At 44.0% G+C, this 18,570-nt stretch overlaps 1 protein-coding gene across 2 annotated transcripts in view; it reads left to right on the top strand.

Moving 5' to 3' along the window:
• The window catches only part of gpc4 (glypican 4), a 50,070-nt gene that overhangs the window by 23,687 nt on the left and 7,813 nt on the right, over positions 1 to 18,570 (top strand). For both annotated transcript variants that reach the window (XM_044127453.1, XM_044127452.1), the window contains exon 2: positions 9,207 to 9,365. In XM_044127453.1, the coding sequence (XP_043983388.1) occupies positions 9,207 to 9,365 (159 nt within the window). The remainder of the gene's footprint in view (positions 1 to 9,206; positions 9,366 to 18,570) is intronic.

The raw sequence follows: 18,570 nt of genomic DNA, 5'->3' as shown, positions 1-18,570 counted from the left end.
CATGAATGCCTACAGTGGAAACTGTATCGGCATAACCACAAACTCCTTGATTGGCTGCTTTACAAACAGCAGCAGCTTTACAATAGCAGGTCAAATAGCATTGGTTTTTCAGCTTCCCAAGCTTCCTTTTCTTTTAAATATTTTTGATATGCTATATGAAGAAATTTGCAAATGAGCAAAATTTTTTGCAGATAATTTTAAGTTTCATACCACAGAGACAACACGGAACTGTGAATCCACTGTTCTAACTGGTAAACATCTTGTTTCAAGTGGATGGAGGTCCTAATCGAAGAATTTGCGATTCCAGTTTCTTGGACTGTTTTGGGATCTGGTTTTGACCTACTGTCCAGCATTAACCTAGGGAGTGTGTTTGCAAGCAGGGCGCTGGTGCTGTAGCTGCATACACAATCAAGGTGTGAAACCGCAACAATGAGTCTGCTCAGGACGGTCAGTCTATTTTCAGCCTGCTAGCTTGTTTTCAACAACTGTAGGTCAGTGAAGAATGGGTTCTGTTTGGGAGCTGCTGCTGTTCTCCCAATCTTATCTATACCAGGGATGTCCGTCCTTTGAAAGTTCTGTGAGAGGTACGGCAGCTCACCTGAAATCTCTCCACAACCAGATCTATAGAAGCACTACAGCTTCTTCAAGCTACTTTTCCATCAGGGATTTTGTTTTCTCCCCAAAGAAATTCCTAAAATTCTGATTGATTGCAGGTAGAAACAAGTTAATAACAAGTAATTTTTTTTGCGCTATAGGGCGGGTGGGTAACATGGCTGAAGAACATGTCCCGATAAAAGCGTTACATGTCACTCTATCAATGATTATTGATTCGTTTTTTGTTTTAACTATCTGAAATACTGCCAAACTAGTGATGTGAACCTTTCCTCTATTATAAGTCCACCCGGAACTATTGAGATTTCCCAGTTGAGCCTACCAATTGCCTTCATTTCTGATGATAAATTCATTAATTGCCTACAATCTGAATGGATGGCAGCAAGTTTGATGATTTCAGTTCTTGCGACTTCAGCGTGAACACTTGTTGAGCAGCTTCCCGTGCGAGTCAATGTGTCAATGAGTGTGCGGCCATAAACACGTTAGCGCAAACGTCCGCTGAGAGGAGTGAAGTACACCCAAGTCCTGTTGGATCAGCATTAAACTGCTCTGCAACGTACTCAACAGGTACTAGCTAACCAGATGGAGCGTGAGTAAGTTAGTTGATGCCACCAACTTTGCTAAAGCCGTACCTTTGACCGCCAAAATACGGTGTGGTTCTCGGTCCTAGTTCAGTGAAGCTACCAATCATCTACCGGACGTAGATGTGTCTTTTGTTCACAACTCTTGACTTTGCTGGTGCCATTCCCTCCACTCTGTGCATAAACACTAGGTTTTCCCGAAGCTAGACATTACTCATGACCTAAACAGGCTAAGGAGAAACCTTCGTCAGCCTGGCTTGTCTGTGCAGGTTCTCAACTCTTGACTCTTCCTTATGTCACCTGTAAATAAACTCAGGCAAAACTCCAAACAATCACTTAAAGAGCAAAGTGAGTCATTTAGTCAGGGTTTTGGAGAACTGAGAGGGCAAAGTGAACCTCTTAAAAGGACAAATGTGAAAACGGCAGTGGGCGTTTTATTTACTTTTTTATACATACCACTTTATTGAAGCACATAATTCAGATTGAGGAGTTCCCCTCCCAGCACATCTTGTGTCTTTTGGACTTTTTCTAGGCACTGAAGCCTAAAAGACTTTTGTTCTGGCTGGAACAGCTGGACACTTACCATGTATAAAGTGCATAAGGAGTAGGTGGATGTGTTGCCCTGCCCTGATTGCTACCATACGAACATCGGGTTTAATAATTGTCTGTTTTCATCCATGCATGATTCCAAAGAGGACAGGAACATAAGAGCTTTAGACGTCACACTCAGTAGTCTGTGTTTTTTTAGTTCTTCTGTGTATTTCCAGCAGGGAAGCTGATGTCCTGGTGCTCGGTGGAGATGAGTATTAACGGTATTTAGAAGTGTGCGCTCAGTCAGACTGAAAGTGCTGCCGGTGGCTTTAGGCCGGAGTCTGCGGTCGCACCGAGCAGCAGAGTGTAAATGTTTGAACTCCCCCGTGTGCGCTTTCGTCCTCTAAATAAAAACCGAGCTCTTACCCAACTACAGGAATCCTTGTAATGGGGTTAGGGTGCAATAAAATTGGATTTTTCTCAACTTTCTGCTAAAAAAAACAAGCAAAAAAAAACCCCCAGCAATACAGAGAGGGTAGCTGTGACTTAAATTATTATTTCTTTGAGCAATTTGTCAGAATTTGAAAACTTCTTATGCAAGGTCATTTCTCTAGTTTTCTAATTAAACGGAATGACGCTGCAAGCTTGTTGGATTTAATTCAACGTTCCGTTGCCAACGACGACGACATAATTGGTTTTCCAAGAAATTAACAGTTGACAAAAGCCAAATTAGTTAAATTTTGCTTTCTGTTAAAAAGAAAAACCTAAATTTCTTTTAAAGGCTTTTTTTCTTCAGCAGAACGGTTTGTAGCGGCTACTTACCGAGAAACCTCATCTGAGACTTTTTCCAGAAAAGCTTTCAACAGAGCAGCGTGTGAAAAAACATCCTCTTTTAAATATCAGATGAAACAAACTGGGTGTCTTTTTGTATTTAACACCTTGGGTTTGTAACCGTGCTACAACAGGAAGGAGTCATTTTTCATAAAAACATAAGCACCTTATCTCATCATGGTTTCACCTTCCAGCCCCTGCTCTCTGCCCATAGACAAAAAACTGATCATTGTTCTCACAAAGGATGTCACGCAGATCAAAACTTCACACCTCAGAGCTCGGCGGCGGCAGCAGCGTTCGCTTCTCTATTCAGCGCTTCTAAGTCTGTGTGACAGGATGTGGAGCAGGGAAGAAAGTCGGGGCCGTCCTGTAGCCCGTCTGATGATTTCTCCCCCTTTAGACGGAGGAGAGCAACAGGAGCTGCAGATCTACAGCTCCATTATAATTGCCAATTATGTCGTTTCTTCTGCCTCTTCATTCCCGAGCTGTTTTGGATGCTATAAGCTGATGAACATGTTGTCTACTTTCACAGATGACTCAGAGAAACGCGAATTATTATTGATATTTTTAATCAAATTAAACATCTTCTTCTATGTTAGATGACATCTAGAGTTTGTGTGTTGGCAATGAATTTCCTAATATTTATGGAAACTGAGAAGGAAGCCTTCAGTGATGGCCCATCTCCAAACAGCAGCTGCATTTCCATTACAAAAGTGTGCAAATCTTTGTCAATATTCTCCTGATGTCGGGGGGGGGAACATTCTCCAACACAGCCGCATTAGATATATTCATAATTCTGCCAGCTATCAGCCATCAGAGGAGACATTCAGGCGTTGGAGCGACAAACCCTGCCTACTTGGGAGCGGCTTCTTGCGCAGTGTTTCGGGGATATTGTATTTTCCAGTTTTACAGAAGAGCTATGGTTTCAACACGTTTTAATGACACACTGTGCCATGCTGCGAGAGATCTGGTGGAACCAGCGGCGAACTTCATCCTACTACCACTTCCTGTCGTCTTTCTTTGTCGTTTTCACCTGTAGTAATGTCCGGCTGTTGATCAGGTGACTTGTGTGATGTGAAAAAAAGTATTTCCATTGCAGTTCTGCTGAATGAATCTGTTTAGATACAGCTGAAGAACCACTTCTCTGCTGAATAATCACAGAGACGACGATGTGTTTAGGGTCCTGTCGAGTGTTTCCAACCACCCGTGATGTTTTGCTTGTCTGCCCGTAACTTAATTTCCTCATCAGACCGAGACACCGTCTTTCACATGTACAGGCAAACAGAACTTCTTATGGCTTCCATTTTGCAGTACAAGCTAGATTTGTGTAAATTCTTCCACCTGAGCTGTTCACCTCTGCAGCCCTTCTAGTTGCTTTTATCAGTTCAGATGAAGTCCATGTTTTTTTTTACGTGTGTATTACTGATTATCAAGTTCCTGATGACTGCGGTTTTATTTTTTGGGTGGTATAAGAGCAGCGGGGGGGATGAGTACGAGAGCAGGTCGCACATTTAGTCATTTGTTTTGGTAGGAAATAATGTTGCAAACAAAAGTGTCAATGAATCTTTAGAAATTATTTAATTTCATGTATATAAAATCGATGCCTTAAAATATCTTTAAGTTAGGAACCAAAATGTAAGTTGACCTTATATACGTTGACTATTTAATCTCATATTTATAGTTTCAGATTCACTTTAGTTTGGTAAGTTAACATCATTATAAAAAAAATACTACTTTACAAACCAATAACTTACTAAAAGCAGGATAGGAAGCCAAGGTTTATGCTTGGTCACCATTTATATCCTTTATGTTTTTGTTTTTTTGTCAGGCAAAGGTTTTAGCCACACTCAGACATCTTCACTGCGTTCCGGGACTCAAAGTGGTTAATGCTACCGCTAACTAGCTGCTAATATACCCATGCTAGCTAGCTTGTCTGTGCGTCTGTCGTGGGAAATGGACAGGGAGGTACGGCAACAGCGACAGACTAAAACCCAACACACGGGTTGCGACAGCGTCTAAACTTTTCTCTACGTGTACAAGTGCAAAACTTTGTACTGACGAGTGTCCCGGGTGTTTCAGCTGGAGGAGGGCAAGCGTTTGTCACCTCATCGCGTATGTTCTGTAGAGAGGGAGAGAGAGACGTCGCCTCCCTTGTGTGTCGAGCCCAAATTTATCGACAGTTGTCTGGATGACGCTCGTTTTTACCATTTTCTCACTTCCGTTGCCAACCCATCCTGTGCAACACCAACAAAAAAAAAAAACCTTTAGGCTCGGCATTATGGTTGTGGAGAGTCACACGCAGTACGACAAACACAAAGCCAAGAGCCACAAACTAACCAGAAGACAACTTTTGCTATGCTTGACTGTAATGGAGCAGGATCACGCAACCATCTCCTATATTTGTAATGTTTTGCTCTTAAATTTCAATTAAGGCTTCATTAAAATGCCTTAATTTTAATGATGTTGCATTAAAAATGCCCTGTTCTGTTGGTCAGCTTTAAACAAGCCAAAATGCAATTATTTCCTGGTGGGATATTGGGGTTGTCATTTATCATAATCAGTTTCCTATCACAATAAAATAAATTTTGATTTATTCTCATGAAAAATTCCAATTTAATGACTCCTTAAAATAAAAAAAAAATTCACCTTGTCAGAATTGATAGTTTTTACTATTTTTGCCACTGTTTTCTCCAGTGAGAGAATCAATAAAATTACTAATGAATTTTAAAAATAATTAAATGCAGTTAATGCTAGCAGCTTGGTCGCACTTCCTCATGTGGCTTTGTGTGTTTGTGGGGGTGTGATGGCTGTGTCATGCAGTCGCAGTCTCACTTTTATCATTATCGGCAATAGAACCAGAAAATATCACGATTGGTCGTCCTTAACTTTCTGGCCTCCACTCTGTGTGTTTCCTGTGTGTGTGCGTTTGTTTCTAATACCTTGTGGGAACCATTTTCCTGACATATACCAGTTGTGGGGACCCACTGCTCCTTGTGGGGACCGAAGCCTGGACCCCACAAGGGGAAACACTGTTTTTGGGTCAGGGGTCAGATTTAGGACTAATGTGTGACTTGAGTTTTGGTTAGAGTTAGGTATGTAATGGTTAGGGTTAGGATAAGGGTAAGGAAGAAATGAATGGAAGTCAATGCAAAGTCCCCACAAAGATAGCTGTGCAAACGTGTGTGGGTGTGTGTGTGTGTGTGTGTGTGTTGGCGGGGTAATTGTCATGATTGAAGCACAAATTACCTTGCACAGTGGATATTCTGGCTGGCTGAGTAGAGGGGGGAGGGGTCAGAGGACATAACCTCTTTCGAAGGAGTTGCCATTGACCCCTGACCTCTCTGGTTGAGCCTGCAGGGCGGTGGGCACTACGAGGTCCGTACGGTTTGGGGGACACAGGATGGCAGCTGAGGGACGCGAGGTGGTGAGGTGTCTAATCTGTTTTTTGTCCGCAAGGCGTTTTCACCTCTCCCGCTCCCCCGTCATCCTCTTCCTCCTCCTCCGCTCTTCCTCTGAGAACGGAGTTTGAGCGACAGGACAATGTCAAAGGGAAGTGACTTATTTTATGAGCCGTTTAAACCCCCAACAAAACAAAGGAGATGCGGCGGAGCAAATGAACACCACGACACGCAGTCGCATGTTTGTTTACAGCTTGCCGGCGTCTTGTTCGCCGCGCCATAAACGGCACTTTTCCCTCTCCTAAGTGACACCGGGACAATGGCGCGGCACTTTGTCTTGTTAGTTCCTAAATTACTGGGAAAACCAGAGAGAGAGAGAGAGAGAGAGAGACCCTCGGCCCCCGAAGGGATTCCTGTAGTAAACCAGAGAGCCGGTTCAGACATCACACAGGACTATTCATGTCAGAGGCGGTTCAGAACAACTGATGCATTAACCCCCCAAAAAAGAAGAAAAAGGCTTTGAAGCTGAAATGTCTGCATGTTTTTTCTTTTTTCTTTCTCAGAAGACCTGTTATTATTTCATTCTGAGGGGAAAAAACCAGTTTGTCTTCCAGCCTTACCTCGTCAAGAAGCGAATCCTTTGAGGTAACAGTGTCACATGTGTGCAGACATTCCTGTGAAATACTGACCATCTCAACTTTTATTTGTGTACTTTGGTAACTAGGGCTATTTTCCACATGGATATAGCCTTCGGATTGTGCGCCTTTGCTGTGGGCAAGCAGGGGGCCCCGCTAGAGGAGAAACTGGCTGGCTGTTTCACCTAAAACCTTTAAGTGTGTGTGTGTGTGTGTGTGTGTGTGTGTGTGTGTGTGTGTGTGTGTGTGTGTGTGTGTGTGTGTCCCTGCACCTCCAATCAGGAGCGCACAAAGAGCCGTGTGTGGAGTAGTGATGTGATGTGATGTGCGAATGTGTTTTGGTAGGCGCTGCCAACTGTGCCGGGGTATGTATGTATATATGTGTGTGTGTGTGTGTGTGTGTGTTGGAAGCAGAGGGATGGGTCTGAGGAGAGGTTTGAGAGGGATGGAGTGACTGGAGGGTTTTTTGGATTTGGTCCCAGACTCAGGGGTCCAGTTTATGGCGCCATGGTGCATCCCTCCCTCTGCTCGGCTGTTTGGATACTTATATTGCTGGAAAGTTGTTTAAAATCCTACAAAGTGGTGTTAGAGGAAAACCAGAGAAATTATATATATATATATATGTAAGCCTTCTCTGTCCAGGTAGAGACAACATTCATTTAATCTGCAGGATCTTGCAAAAATATTCACGTTATTTTTTTGTTTTTTTTGTTTTTTTTTTAGCTTCCTACTACAGACTTTAATGTGGATTATTGGGATTGTGTGACATAGAAACACTGCATGTATTAATAGTGAAATGTAAGAAAGTGTCTTTGATTTGTTTTTAAGCCTCTATTTATGCTGACACAGCTAAATGAAATCTAGTGCAACCAGTTGCCTTCAGATTAGGGCTGCAAGGAATTTTAGTCGATTATCTTTTTTTTCTATTGACTGTTCTGACGAGTAACTGTTTGATCAAATGTAAAAATTTGCACGTTTTACAGATGTATATCCATTCACTTTTATGTTTCATTGTTTTTGATCTTAAAACTAGAAGTAAAACGCTGTTTCTACAAAAACAACAAGAAATGTCCTAAAGTAGACATTTCTCTTTTTTTCCTCCAAAACGTCTTGTGACGTTCGCGGTCTTAAACCCGTTTTATTTGTCTGTCCTCAGAGCAAAATGTCTGTTTTGGTTGTAGAGGGTGCAGACCTCTCCTCTCAAACATAATTATTTCCACTTTAAAAAATAAAATAAAACAAAAAAAGATGCACTACTTGGTTTTGCTCAGTCATAAAATCCCAGTAAAATCCTGTGAAGTTTTTGCTCGTAATGCGACAAACGGCGAAACGGTTTAAGACGTAGAGGACTAAATAAGCTTCAGACCGCGTGCAGCTAATTAGGGAAGCTGACCTAGAGCCCGATCAAATGAGGACGGCGTTGCTTTAATGAGGCCGAAACGCGGCACAGCATCGAGTTATAGAAACGTGTTCCTGCAGACGGCGAACGAGAACAAGTCGGCGGGGGAAACCAAACGGACGGCTGGTGCTGAGACGCAGTGAAAGGATCCCTGTGTTCTCTGAAATTCCAGCAGCTACGTTTAAAACCAAACATTATTCCAGCTGCGGCGCTGCGCTCGCCCTCCCGTCAACCTCTGGTCGGCGTCCAACTCGACAAAGCGGACGGCCTGCTCCTGGTCAAACGCAGTATTTACGTCGAGACGTAGCAGAATCGTTGCGCAAAACGCTCTCTGGCTCCAGTTTGCTCCCGTGTCAATACAAATGTTAACCATTGAACAGTGGGGGGGGGAATATCTCTGCATTTCTGTCTGCCAGCAGATTGAGAGTTTAGTTTTTGTTTGTTTGTTTACAGAAACAGATTAGAAGAGCTAACAGTCCATGACCCGGGAGCTGTTAGGAAATCGGACACATTGGCCTGTGGAGGATATTTTTAAGATCTTTATTGAATGGATGGCAGTCGAAAGCCAGAGATGGTGGGGAAAAACTAAGCATTTAAGGTATAAGCATCTCAATATGCCTGAGGCTGAAATTGAACATCTAACCTGCAAAGTGGGTGAGGAGTTAATCCAGAGAGCTCTCTTTAAACCTGTTTCAGAAGGACCCAACACTCAGAAAAGAGCTCCAGCACTAAACTATCAATCAAGACTGAGGAGGGCCAGGATAAGAGGCCCGCTCTGTGAAGTGGGCCAGCTTAAGGCTGCTGTGCTGAGTGTTACAATTAGGAGCGGTGAAGGGGGCTGAACAGCCAAGGTGTGTTTGATTTGGTGAAGGGTGAAGCCCCTCACCTCGCTCCTTAAAGGAAGCATGCTCAACTATTGGTTCCCCACTGAGTTGTCTGTCTTTTCGTGTCTTTCCTTGTTTTTCTGTCTGTCTTATTGTCTTTGTCTCCTGTCTTTTTGTCTTCCTGTCAGTCTTTAAAAACATTAATCAGTCATTTTGGATTGGACGCGGATATAATCCCTGGATTGCATTTTTTTTTAGGCCTGATCTAAACTCTCTTGTAATGTGACAAACTTACCAGGTCCAAGACGTATAAAGGTTTTTGTTCTAGACGATGATTGGTTGAACAGAGTGTGTGTTGGTGGCTGAGTCTCACCGTAGCGTCTGGTGTGTTGCAGGAGCGCCGCTGAAGGTGTGTCCGCAGGGTTTCACCTGCTGCACGGCCGAGATGGAGGACAAGCTGAGTCAGCAGAGCCACACGGAGATCAAAGCCCCCGTGTCCCGGCTTAGCACCAGTCTACAATCCACCTTCAAACAGAGACACGACCACTTTGACAGTAAGCAAACACTCTTACACAAACACACACACTCACACACATTTACACGTTTACACCAGCAGCTCGTCGGCCCGCGGCGCGCCACCGTCTCTGTGTTGCGGTAGTTGTGCCAAGCGATTTTTGAAGGACGCCTCCACCTGCCAGCCCACTTCTCAAAGACAGTAGGGTCTGTGTCCGCCGGTCTGTCCACCTGTCTACCAGCGTTTTACCTCCCATCCCCCCGACCCCAAACGTTGTGCCGACTTCCCTTCTCTCCAGAGAGACTCCAGACGGACCACACACATCTTCAGATTTTGTCTTGCCTGTACTTCCTGTTCCTCCGCCTGTAAATATCGGGATCGGGTTTCGCCTGCCGAGGGCCGGAGCGCATGGGAACACGCCGCAGCGCTGACTCACAGAGGAAGCGGCTCGGCTCCGAAACCCCCACCCCCTCGGCCTGTACCCCCCCTCATCGCCGCAGAGTCGCTCCGCAACAACGACGACTCTGAGGGTCCCAGTAGGACTGACCGGAGAACTGGGGAACACATTTCTGCACTGGAATTTGGCTTGTTAAGGGGAACGTAGTTTGGCAGAGTGTTGTGTGCGCATATGTTCCTGCGCGTTTGCAGGTCAGGGACCTCAGGATCTTATGTGTCTGTGAAAGGCAGCGAGGGATGGTTGGTAACAGGGAGCTTGTGTATTGCAGCCAGATGTTAGAAGGAATGTGACGTGTAGGAATGCGGCCTGTCCCAACCCTCCTGTCCTCCTCTCCTGCTGCCCTTTGGGCCCATCTCATGCCTCTCTCCTAAACACCCACCCCCCCTCTTCAATTTCTTTCTTTTTTTTTTTTTTTTTTTTATACCCTTTCCATCCAACTTGCTCCTATTAAATTTTACACTGTGTGTGTTAACATATGCTCTCTTGTCTGATTCCTCCACCCATCTCCCTTCGTCTTCTGGCAGTTTGAAGGAATATTTTAGGCCTGACTTCACTGGCTGATCCATCCATCATTTACTGTTTTAATAATTTGTCCAATGAGAAAATAACTTGATTTATTGGGAAACCCCCTACGATGGGATTCGAAAGCAGATGTCACCAGATTTCCTCTCGACTTTCCCGTGAAGCTGCAGTGTGTAACTTCTGTAAGGAATGAGCCTTTCACATATTTGTTCTTCTCAGTGCTTCTATTGCTGTCTGAAAAAATGCACCAGTTCTGGTCAAAAACAACCAATTAGAGCCAAGAGGAGGGTCTCAGCGTTGTCAATCAAGCTTGTGTATGCCGTGATAAATGTGCTATTGGCAGATAATCTGTCTGCCATCATCGGTGACCATGTCAAGTAACGTTAGCATTCATAGCAAGCTCTGTTGTGGTGGACTCGCCATAGAGTAGCAAAGAGAAAGCGCTGGTGTGTGAGTGGTGATCGGCAGCACTAAGCCCCGCCTCCTGGTTCTGATTGGTTCTTTCTAGTTACCACTGGGACAAGGCAGTGGAGCTTTTTAGTTTTGTTTTTTTCCACAGATTATCTCTTATATCGTACTGTCACGACATGGTGACAGTTTTTTAAAAGAAAATATATGCATTTTTATTAAAGTCACTTACTAATTTATTGTAGCATTTTTTTTTATTTCATTTAACTTTTATTTAACCAGGTAAGGTGATTGAAAACGACGACCTGTTGTGAAAACATTAAGACATCATGCAACAAAACATCGTACTGCAGAAAATCAAAACATATCTTAAAACTGAGACAAAAATGAAAGTACAATATTCAGACTGATTAAACACACTATAATGCACATAAGTCAACAGTTTTTAAAAGCAGGTACATTGACCACGTACTCTTGTGAGTAGATAGAGCTCCTTATTGAAGTGAGCGCACTAAGCTTTTCCTGCAAGTTGTTAAATTCACTGAGTGCATCAAAGTGAGACAACCTGGCTTCCCGGTGACTGGTTTTCATGAAGTGAAATCATGATGACAATAGACTGTTTCCTTTTTTAAAAAAAAAAAAAAACTTTAAATAACTAAAGGAGCTTCTGCTTTTTTCTTTCTCTTTTTTTTTTAAACATTTGCACCTTCAGCAGGAAACATTGCCACGCTTTTCTGAATGATTTCACTCAGCTGTGAACTCGGCAAACTTAAGTCACGTCAGTTCTGTTTGTTTGTGAGCTCTCTTCACGTAAATCCTGCAGTGGCTTATATAAACTAAAACTGACATTTGATCCAGAATCAGAGGCAACTTTCGGCACTAAAAGCCAAATGGACATCTAGTCTCGACTTATTGTCCAACTACTGAGCAGAGAGTAAAGCTCGACTGCACAGAAAAGAGACAATTGAAAGAATAAAGCAATGTTCTCATGACATGTATTATTATTGGTAGTAGTAAATTGTGTGTTCAAGTGTTTAGTTGACTTTGTTTAGATTTAATACAGTCACTTAAACATCTGTGTTTCATTTACAGCCAAGTAGGCGTGGGACCATAGAGACTCTCATGGGGTGATAACCTCGTGAAAACATGGCCGACATTCAGAGTGGGGGTGTTTACAAAAATATTAACAAAAGTTTAAAAAACAAAGTAAAACAGAAAAACAAAAGCTGTTCCCACTAAAATAACATTTTATTGCAGTAAATTGGATGCGTCTGTCACCACTATAGGAAAATGGTTACTAATGCTTGTTGGAAAAGCGACACCGTTTTGGCTCTTCTGCTCTTTATTGAGTTGATATTTGCCAGACGTTGCCCGAGTGACGGAGAAGCCTCTTGTAGTTTCCAACCAGTTTTCCATCCATCCATCCATTTTCTTTACACCCTTCTTCCCTAAATGGGGTCGGGAGGGTTGCTGGTGCCAATCTCCAGCTGCGTCCCGGGCGAGAGGCGGGGTTCACCCTGGACAGGTCGCCAGTCTGTCGCAGGGCATCCAACCAGTTTTAACTTATAGAAAGTAACAGCCACGATTGACCAGAATTGTTTCCGTACAGCCCAGTTTATCTGTGATGAGTCACGGGGGGGGGAATGTTGCAGCTCTCCTACAGCCAGATGCCCAGTGGTCTGCAGCCAGATGCCCAGTGGTCTGCAGCCAGATGCCCAGTGGTCTGCAGCCAGATGCCCAGTGGTCTGCAGCCAGACGTTGCTGCACATGCAGGAATGGAGTGATAAAGTTGTTCAAACGTGGCACAGCTTGGAAAGCTTACCAGTCTGGGGACGTGTGATCTGGACTTAGAATTTTATCTGAAAATTTTGTAATAAAGATTATGAGGGAGAAGAAACTATTTGGTAGTTATTATATTATAGTTTCACTGCATGGCACTTCATTCACTTTTTTTTATTTTTTCTCCCCTCCAGGGGGTCTTTTTGTGTCTCTAGTGTCCCCTATATGACAGTAGGCTGACAGGAAAGGGGGGAAGACATGCAGCAAATGTCAATGGGTCGGGGAATCGAACCCGCGACGGCCGTGTCGAGGACTGAAGGCCTCCAAATGTGGGTCGCGCTATCCCCTACGCCACCGCAGCACGCCCCATGGCACTTCATTCATAACGCCACTCATACAAACGTCCTTAAAACAAATTCCCATTGCACTTCTCCAGGACGCCACCTACTTAAAAGAGTGTGATTTATACCACAACACTGCACACAGTAACTCCTTTGGATCATATTTTCTAATTCACTGATATTTATTGATGCTTTTGTGGAAGCTACAACTTAGCAACTTATCAAATTTAGTGACGTTTCTGACAAAAAACAATTCAGTTTTGGACAAAATTGGAACTGGCTGGTCGGGGTTTTTAAAGATCTGTGATCGGACAGAAAATTACAATCGTGTCACCTTTAGCAGAGTCGATGATAAAATGCACCAATCCATAGAATTAAAACTAACAGAATTATAGTGCCATAAACACAACATGTCTCTTTAAGCAAGTTTCTTTAAATAAGTTTTAGAAAAATCAGAGGAAGGTTTGAGACAATTTGAGTGCCAGAGAACCTACAGCTTAGCCTTCCGCAATAAATCAATTAATCACATGATTAAATAAAACAACCTCAATAATTTCAGTTTAACTGTTTATTTTTCTCATCTTAAGACTGGATGACTAAAGTCTTCAATCTGGTGCATCGGTTTGCACTAGCCCCTTTTTTTGAAGGGCAATTTCATTTACAGAAACTTCAGTATCCATTTTATTTGTTGCTTCAAGTAAATAGTTTTTGTTTATTTACATTTGACATATTCTAGTGTTAGGTTTGCTAGAAATTCAAATCTATTGATCTTTGAGAGGGTGTCCTTACATTATTATGCCTTTATAGTTATACGAGTCCAAAATGGTCTCAAAACAACAATATCGTCATTTATCGCAATAACTTGGGAAGCGTTTGTCGTCCAGCAAAATTTATCGTGACGGACGAAACAACAGGATTTGTTCCCCTCCTTTTTCTGTTTTACTCCTTCAGTAAAACATCAGACCTTGGACGAGCTGGAAAGCCTGATGAAAGTGTGTTGTAGCCAAGAATCTACATTTCTGAATGACAGTTGTTAGCAAATACATGTGAGGCCTGATATTCCACAGTGGCCCTTCACTGATGGACAAGCCTAACTAAATAAAACCTCAGAGTTTGACAGCGCTGGACTAGGCGCTAAGTAAGCCGGAGGGGACATGCCTTCCAGATGTTTCACCCAGACAAATGTCAGCTTTTGGTGTACAAGGGCCAAAACACTGAAGCTAAATAGTTTCTTTGAGTCCCTGCGGATCGTTTTGCTCCTTCGGCTCTGCCGTCTCTTCTACCCGATCCGTCGGACTTGACTCCTAACGTCTCCAATCGGGACGGCGAAAGTCTTCACCTCCAGAGTAACCCCGTGGCGGCGATGCCGGCCAGAGCAGGAAGGGGAAGCGTGTTCACATGAACATGGCTTCGTGAAGGCGGACAAACTCAGGAAGCAGTGATTAGGTCGGCTCTCGTCGTGCGCCCCGGAGCGAGGAGTCACAGCCAATTACGACCCGAAGCCAGAAATAGTTCTGCCCCGCTCCACGGTGTTTGTCCTGGCCTTGGACCCTCTGTCCCTGCTGCACTGACCCCCGTCCGGCGGAGCGAGTCCATGTCTGGGAATTAAACACTTGGATTAAGACACACACACACACACAGAGCGGGGCGATCCAACAGCAGGAGGGACAGAATCCCATCCCGTCCGAAAGAGGAGGGGGAAGGAGCTCAACGACTAATTGGCACAAATAGGATGCAATTACTGCCTGGACTGGGACTGGGAGGAGCAGGGTTTATAAGGCCACCAGTGGGTGGTGTGGTGGTGGGGGCCAGGCGGGCAGGGGGGAAGTGGGAATCTCCACGCCAGAGGAAGTGGGAGGAGATGGGTCAGCTTCTCCATTCCTGTGATGGATCGCTGCTCGTCTCCGCTACATGCTGAAACGCCGACGGTCGAGGTTATATGAAAGAGGGGGGAAAAGGAGGGGGCTGATACTCAGACGCCGTCTCCCCCCCCCCCCACCATGTCCTCTCTCCCTCTCTGCTGTTTGACCCTTCACCCATATTCTCTCACACTGCTGGCTGAGCCACAAGCGGCGTTTTAATGGAAATGCTCCTGAGCGCCGCGGCCTTTTGGCAGACGGCTCCGTGTCGTAAACTGAGTTTTAATGGCAGCGCAAGAAACCTGGTTAGTGCTGCTCATAGCTCTGACTAGAAGACCTTAGTGCTGACACACACACACACACACACACACACACACACACACAGTCATGTGTCTTTATCTTTGTAGGGACTTTCCATTGATTTCTATTCATTTCTACAGCCTAACACCTAACCAAAACTCAATGGGTTAGGTTTGGGAGCTTTTATTCTTACTCCCAATCCTAAACCAAAAACAGCGTTTCCCCTCATCGGACCCGGATTGGTCCCCACAACCTCACAAGGTAGACGGAAAAAGGTCCCCACAAGGATATAGAAACATGGTGCGCTCTGTTGGAGTTCATTCATTTTTGCCTTTGTGCTCCACCAGGTCCGTTTATCAGTTTCAGGACCCAACCAGAACCTCTGAGTGTAAATTACCTTGAGAAATAATGAGATTTGGTTATATATAAGAACAGGCTTTAATCCAGAACAATGATAAATGTTACAAGCCATACATGTGATAAGAGAAGAACAGGTACAGAGTTGCATTCACCGTCCAGCGCTGGGGCCAGACTTTGCAAACCTTATGGATGGAACCGAGCGAGGCAAAGAGAGTTTAGCTTTTATTCTTCTCTGCAATCTGTTCCCTCCCTAAAGGGTAGTCTAATCAGTTTATGTATGTGTGACTGCCGGCAGTCACACGTAAACATGGTTATGTAAGTTGCAGTGTATGTGTGTAAGCAGTTAAAAGAGGCTAAAAGAGACGGAGGAAACGGCAGACCCTATAACTCACACAGCCGTTTGTATTTCTACCCCATTAGGACTTTGCATCGAATTTCATTCATTTCAGTAAAGCCTAATCCAGACATTTTCCCCAACCATCACCTAACCCTACAAGCACAGTGCAGATCTACTCAGTCTAATTCTATGTTTTGTACTCTTTTTTTTTTTGTTTGTTTAATTACTAATTTCACTTCCTCGGCCATTTGAAAGAACGTTATTCAGTTTATTTTTACATGTTTGACTACGGCAGTCAGCCTATTGTGTTTGTCAGTTCCAGTTTCTTTATTCTTCATTATACAGTGAACACATGAAAGTTGTGTTTACATGTTTGACCAAGCTTGTGAAGCCATTGGTGTATTTAAGTATGCTGTCCTGGTGCACAGTTCTCAAATACATTTGAGATTCAGTACAATTTGTCTGTATTAAAAAAAGTCAAAGGCTTGTAGTCAATCCAGCACAGTTTTTCAGCCAATACTAAACCTCAGAAAAAGTGAATCCCCTAAGCAAGGGGGTCCGGGTTTTGGTCCCCATAAGGCCCATTGGTCGGTTAATTTGACCGAAATGGTCCCAAGAAGAGTAACTAAACAAGTATACACTCACACACACACAGAGGCACCAGTAATGCAGTCAGAGATTCAAACATCGGTTTCAGTGACCAACAACTCAAACACTACATTTTCTCTCTCATGTATTTATTAAATGCTTTAAAACTGATCAGGCTCTCTGGGATTAGTGACTACCGGATGCTGTGATGTATAAATTGAGATAATCTAATCCCATTTCCTGCTCGATGGAGGCAGTAAATGAGATTAGATGTTTTGGTCCCTGGGGGGGAAATGCTGTTTTTTCTTGTCTTTTTTTTTTTTCATTCAATGCCATTTCTTGTTTTCTGAAATCCTTCCTTTTTTTCTTGTCATTTGTTGCATTTTTCCTTGTCCATCTTCTGCCGTCCATCTTTCTTTCCAACCTTTTGTCGCTCTGTAGTTTTTCACCTCATTTCCAGTGGGTTTTTTTTTCATGTCTTTGTTTTCTGTTCTTTCATCCTTTCCAATATCTTTACTACCATTCTTTTCTTCCTATTTGTTCCTTCTTGGTAATTCCATTTCATTCTTTCATTCCTTCCTTCCTTCTTTCACTTCCTTCCTTTCTTCCTTCCTCATTGTCCCACTCTTCCTTCCTTCCTTCAGACCTTTCTGTGGGTTTCTTGCCGTCTCAAGCAAGTTCCGGCTTGTGTACAAATGTCTACAATAAACTTATTGCGGAGTTTTAGTGTTTATGCATTTCAAAATGGATGAAATGAGCTGTGTGGAAACACCTGGGACCCTGGACATAAACCGCCGCACTGCATCATCTTCCAGCTCAGTGTTTTCCACTGACATTCAACTTGTGCCTCCTGTGACATTCCAGTGATGGGGGTGGACCGTTTGCTTTTAATCTTTGTCAGTGGAGCGTGGAACTTGGTGCCCTCTCCCCTGGTTCTCCGTGTGTGTGTGTGTGTGTGCGTGTGTTGAAGGAGGGGAGGGGAGGTGGTGGTGGTGTGGAGGTAAATGGAGAGGCTGCAGTGTTTCCGGTAACCTTGGCGACACAGTGGGGATTTGGAGTTAAAAAAAGCCCTCAACTTAACCCGCCCCAAGATGCCCTCACCCCCTCGTCTATCTCATTTTTTTCTTCTTAATGTGTCAGTCTGAAGTGGAAGTGACAGCACTACTTGGAGTGTGTGTGTGTGTGTGTGTGTGTTTTGTGTCTCCCCCTGTGAGAGCATGGGAACTTTACATTTCAAAGCCACGCTGTGGGCACCCAGAGATACTGCAGCGGGACACGAGTTTTATCCACAAGGGTCAGCAAGCGGGTGGGAGGGGGAGGAGAGTGGATTTTAGAAAAAACACTGTCAAAGTGTGTGTGTGGGGGGGGGTTGGAGGGGGAGGCAGTGTTTGCTTGCATGCGTGTGAAACATAAGGTGAAACATTTTCAGGGACTCTGAGGAATTCTCATTTTGTTCAGATTAAGAAAGTTGAGGGGTGAGGAGGAGGGGTGACCATGGGAGAAGAGGCTTGGATTATGGGTGGCGGTGGTGTAGGGGGTGATGGACATTCCTCAGGATGAAGTAGGTCATTGTTCGCTGTCTCTAGTGAAGAGAGCTCTCTGAAGGAACTGATGAAGTGAAAGCAGCAAAGGGAGGGAGGGAGATGCAGGACTGGGTGGAGGTGGACGGGGTGTGGAGGCTACAGGTCCATCTATGCAAAGGCGAACCGGGAGGAGGGGGTCGCATTATTCAGTAATCCTATTGAAAAGGCTTCTGAAGGACAGTCCAAGAGAGGTTGGCAGAAAGGGAAAGCGAATGGAATGTGACAACAGAGAAATGCCATTGATGGTGGTCAGTTTAATGCACGTTGATGCGGAGAGACAACTCTGCTGAATGGAGAGGCGGCGCAGCGGCCAACATGATGCAGCTCCACCCTTTACCGTCCCGTCCCCCTCCTTTGGCCCAGATGCCTTTTAACTATCAGGTTTTGTTCCCGGAGCTGTTGGTGTAGGGACCGTTTCACTGTCAGGCACAGTCGGTAATTGTGAAGTGCATAAAATGTCAGTCCGGCTTCAAACGACATGAACTCCAGCTAGGTTGTAAGAGATTCGGTGACGGAGTTTTGTTTACTTTACAATTCTGCTGTTCTTTTTGTTCATATGTCATATAAAACCCCTATAAAATCCTTTGAAGTTTGTGGTGAGAGACATTTGAAAGGTATGAGTATCTTTTTCATCATCTTTGAAGAGTGTTGTAAAGAATGCTTTCTGTAGAGAATGTTCAAGAAGGAATCTGTAATTTTAAACCATTGATT

This window comes from Gambusia affinis, linkage group LG09 (assembly GCF_019740435.1).
Source record: "Gambusia affinis linkage group LG09, SWU_Gaff_1.0, whole genome shotgun sequence".
Taxonomy (NCBI): Eukaryota; Metazoa; Chordata; class Actinopteri; order Cyprinodontiformes; family Poeciliidae; genus Gambusia; species Gambusia affinis.
Note: the sequence above shows the minus strand (reverse complement) of the source record. Positions and strands in the feature narration are given on the sequence as shown.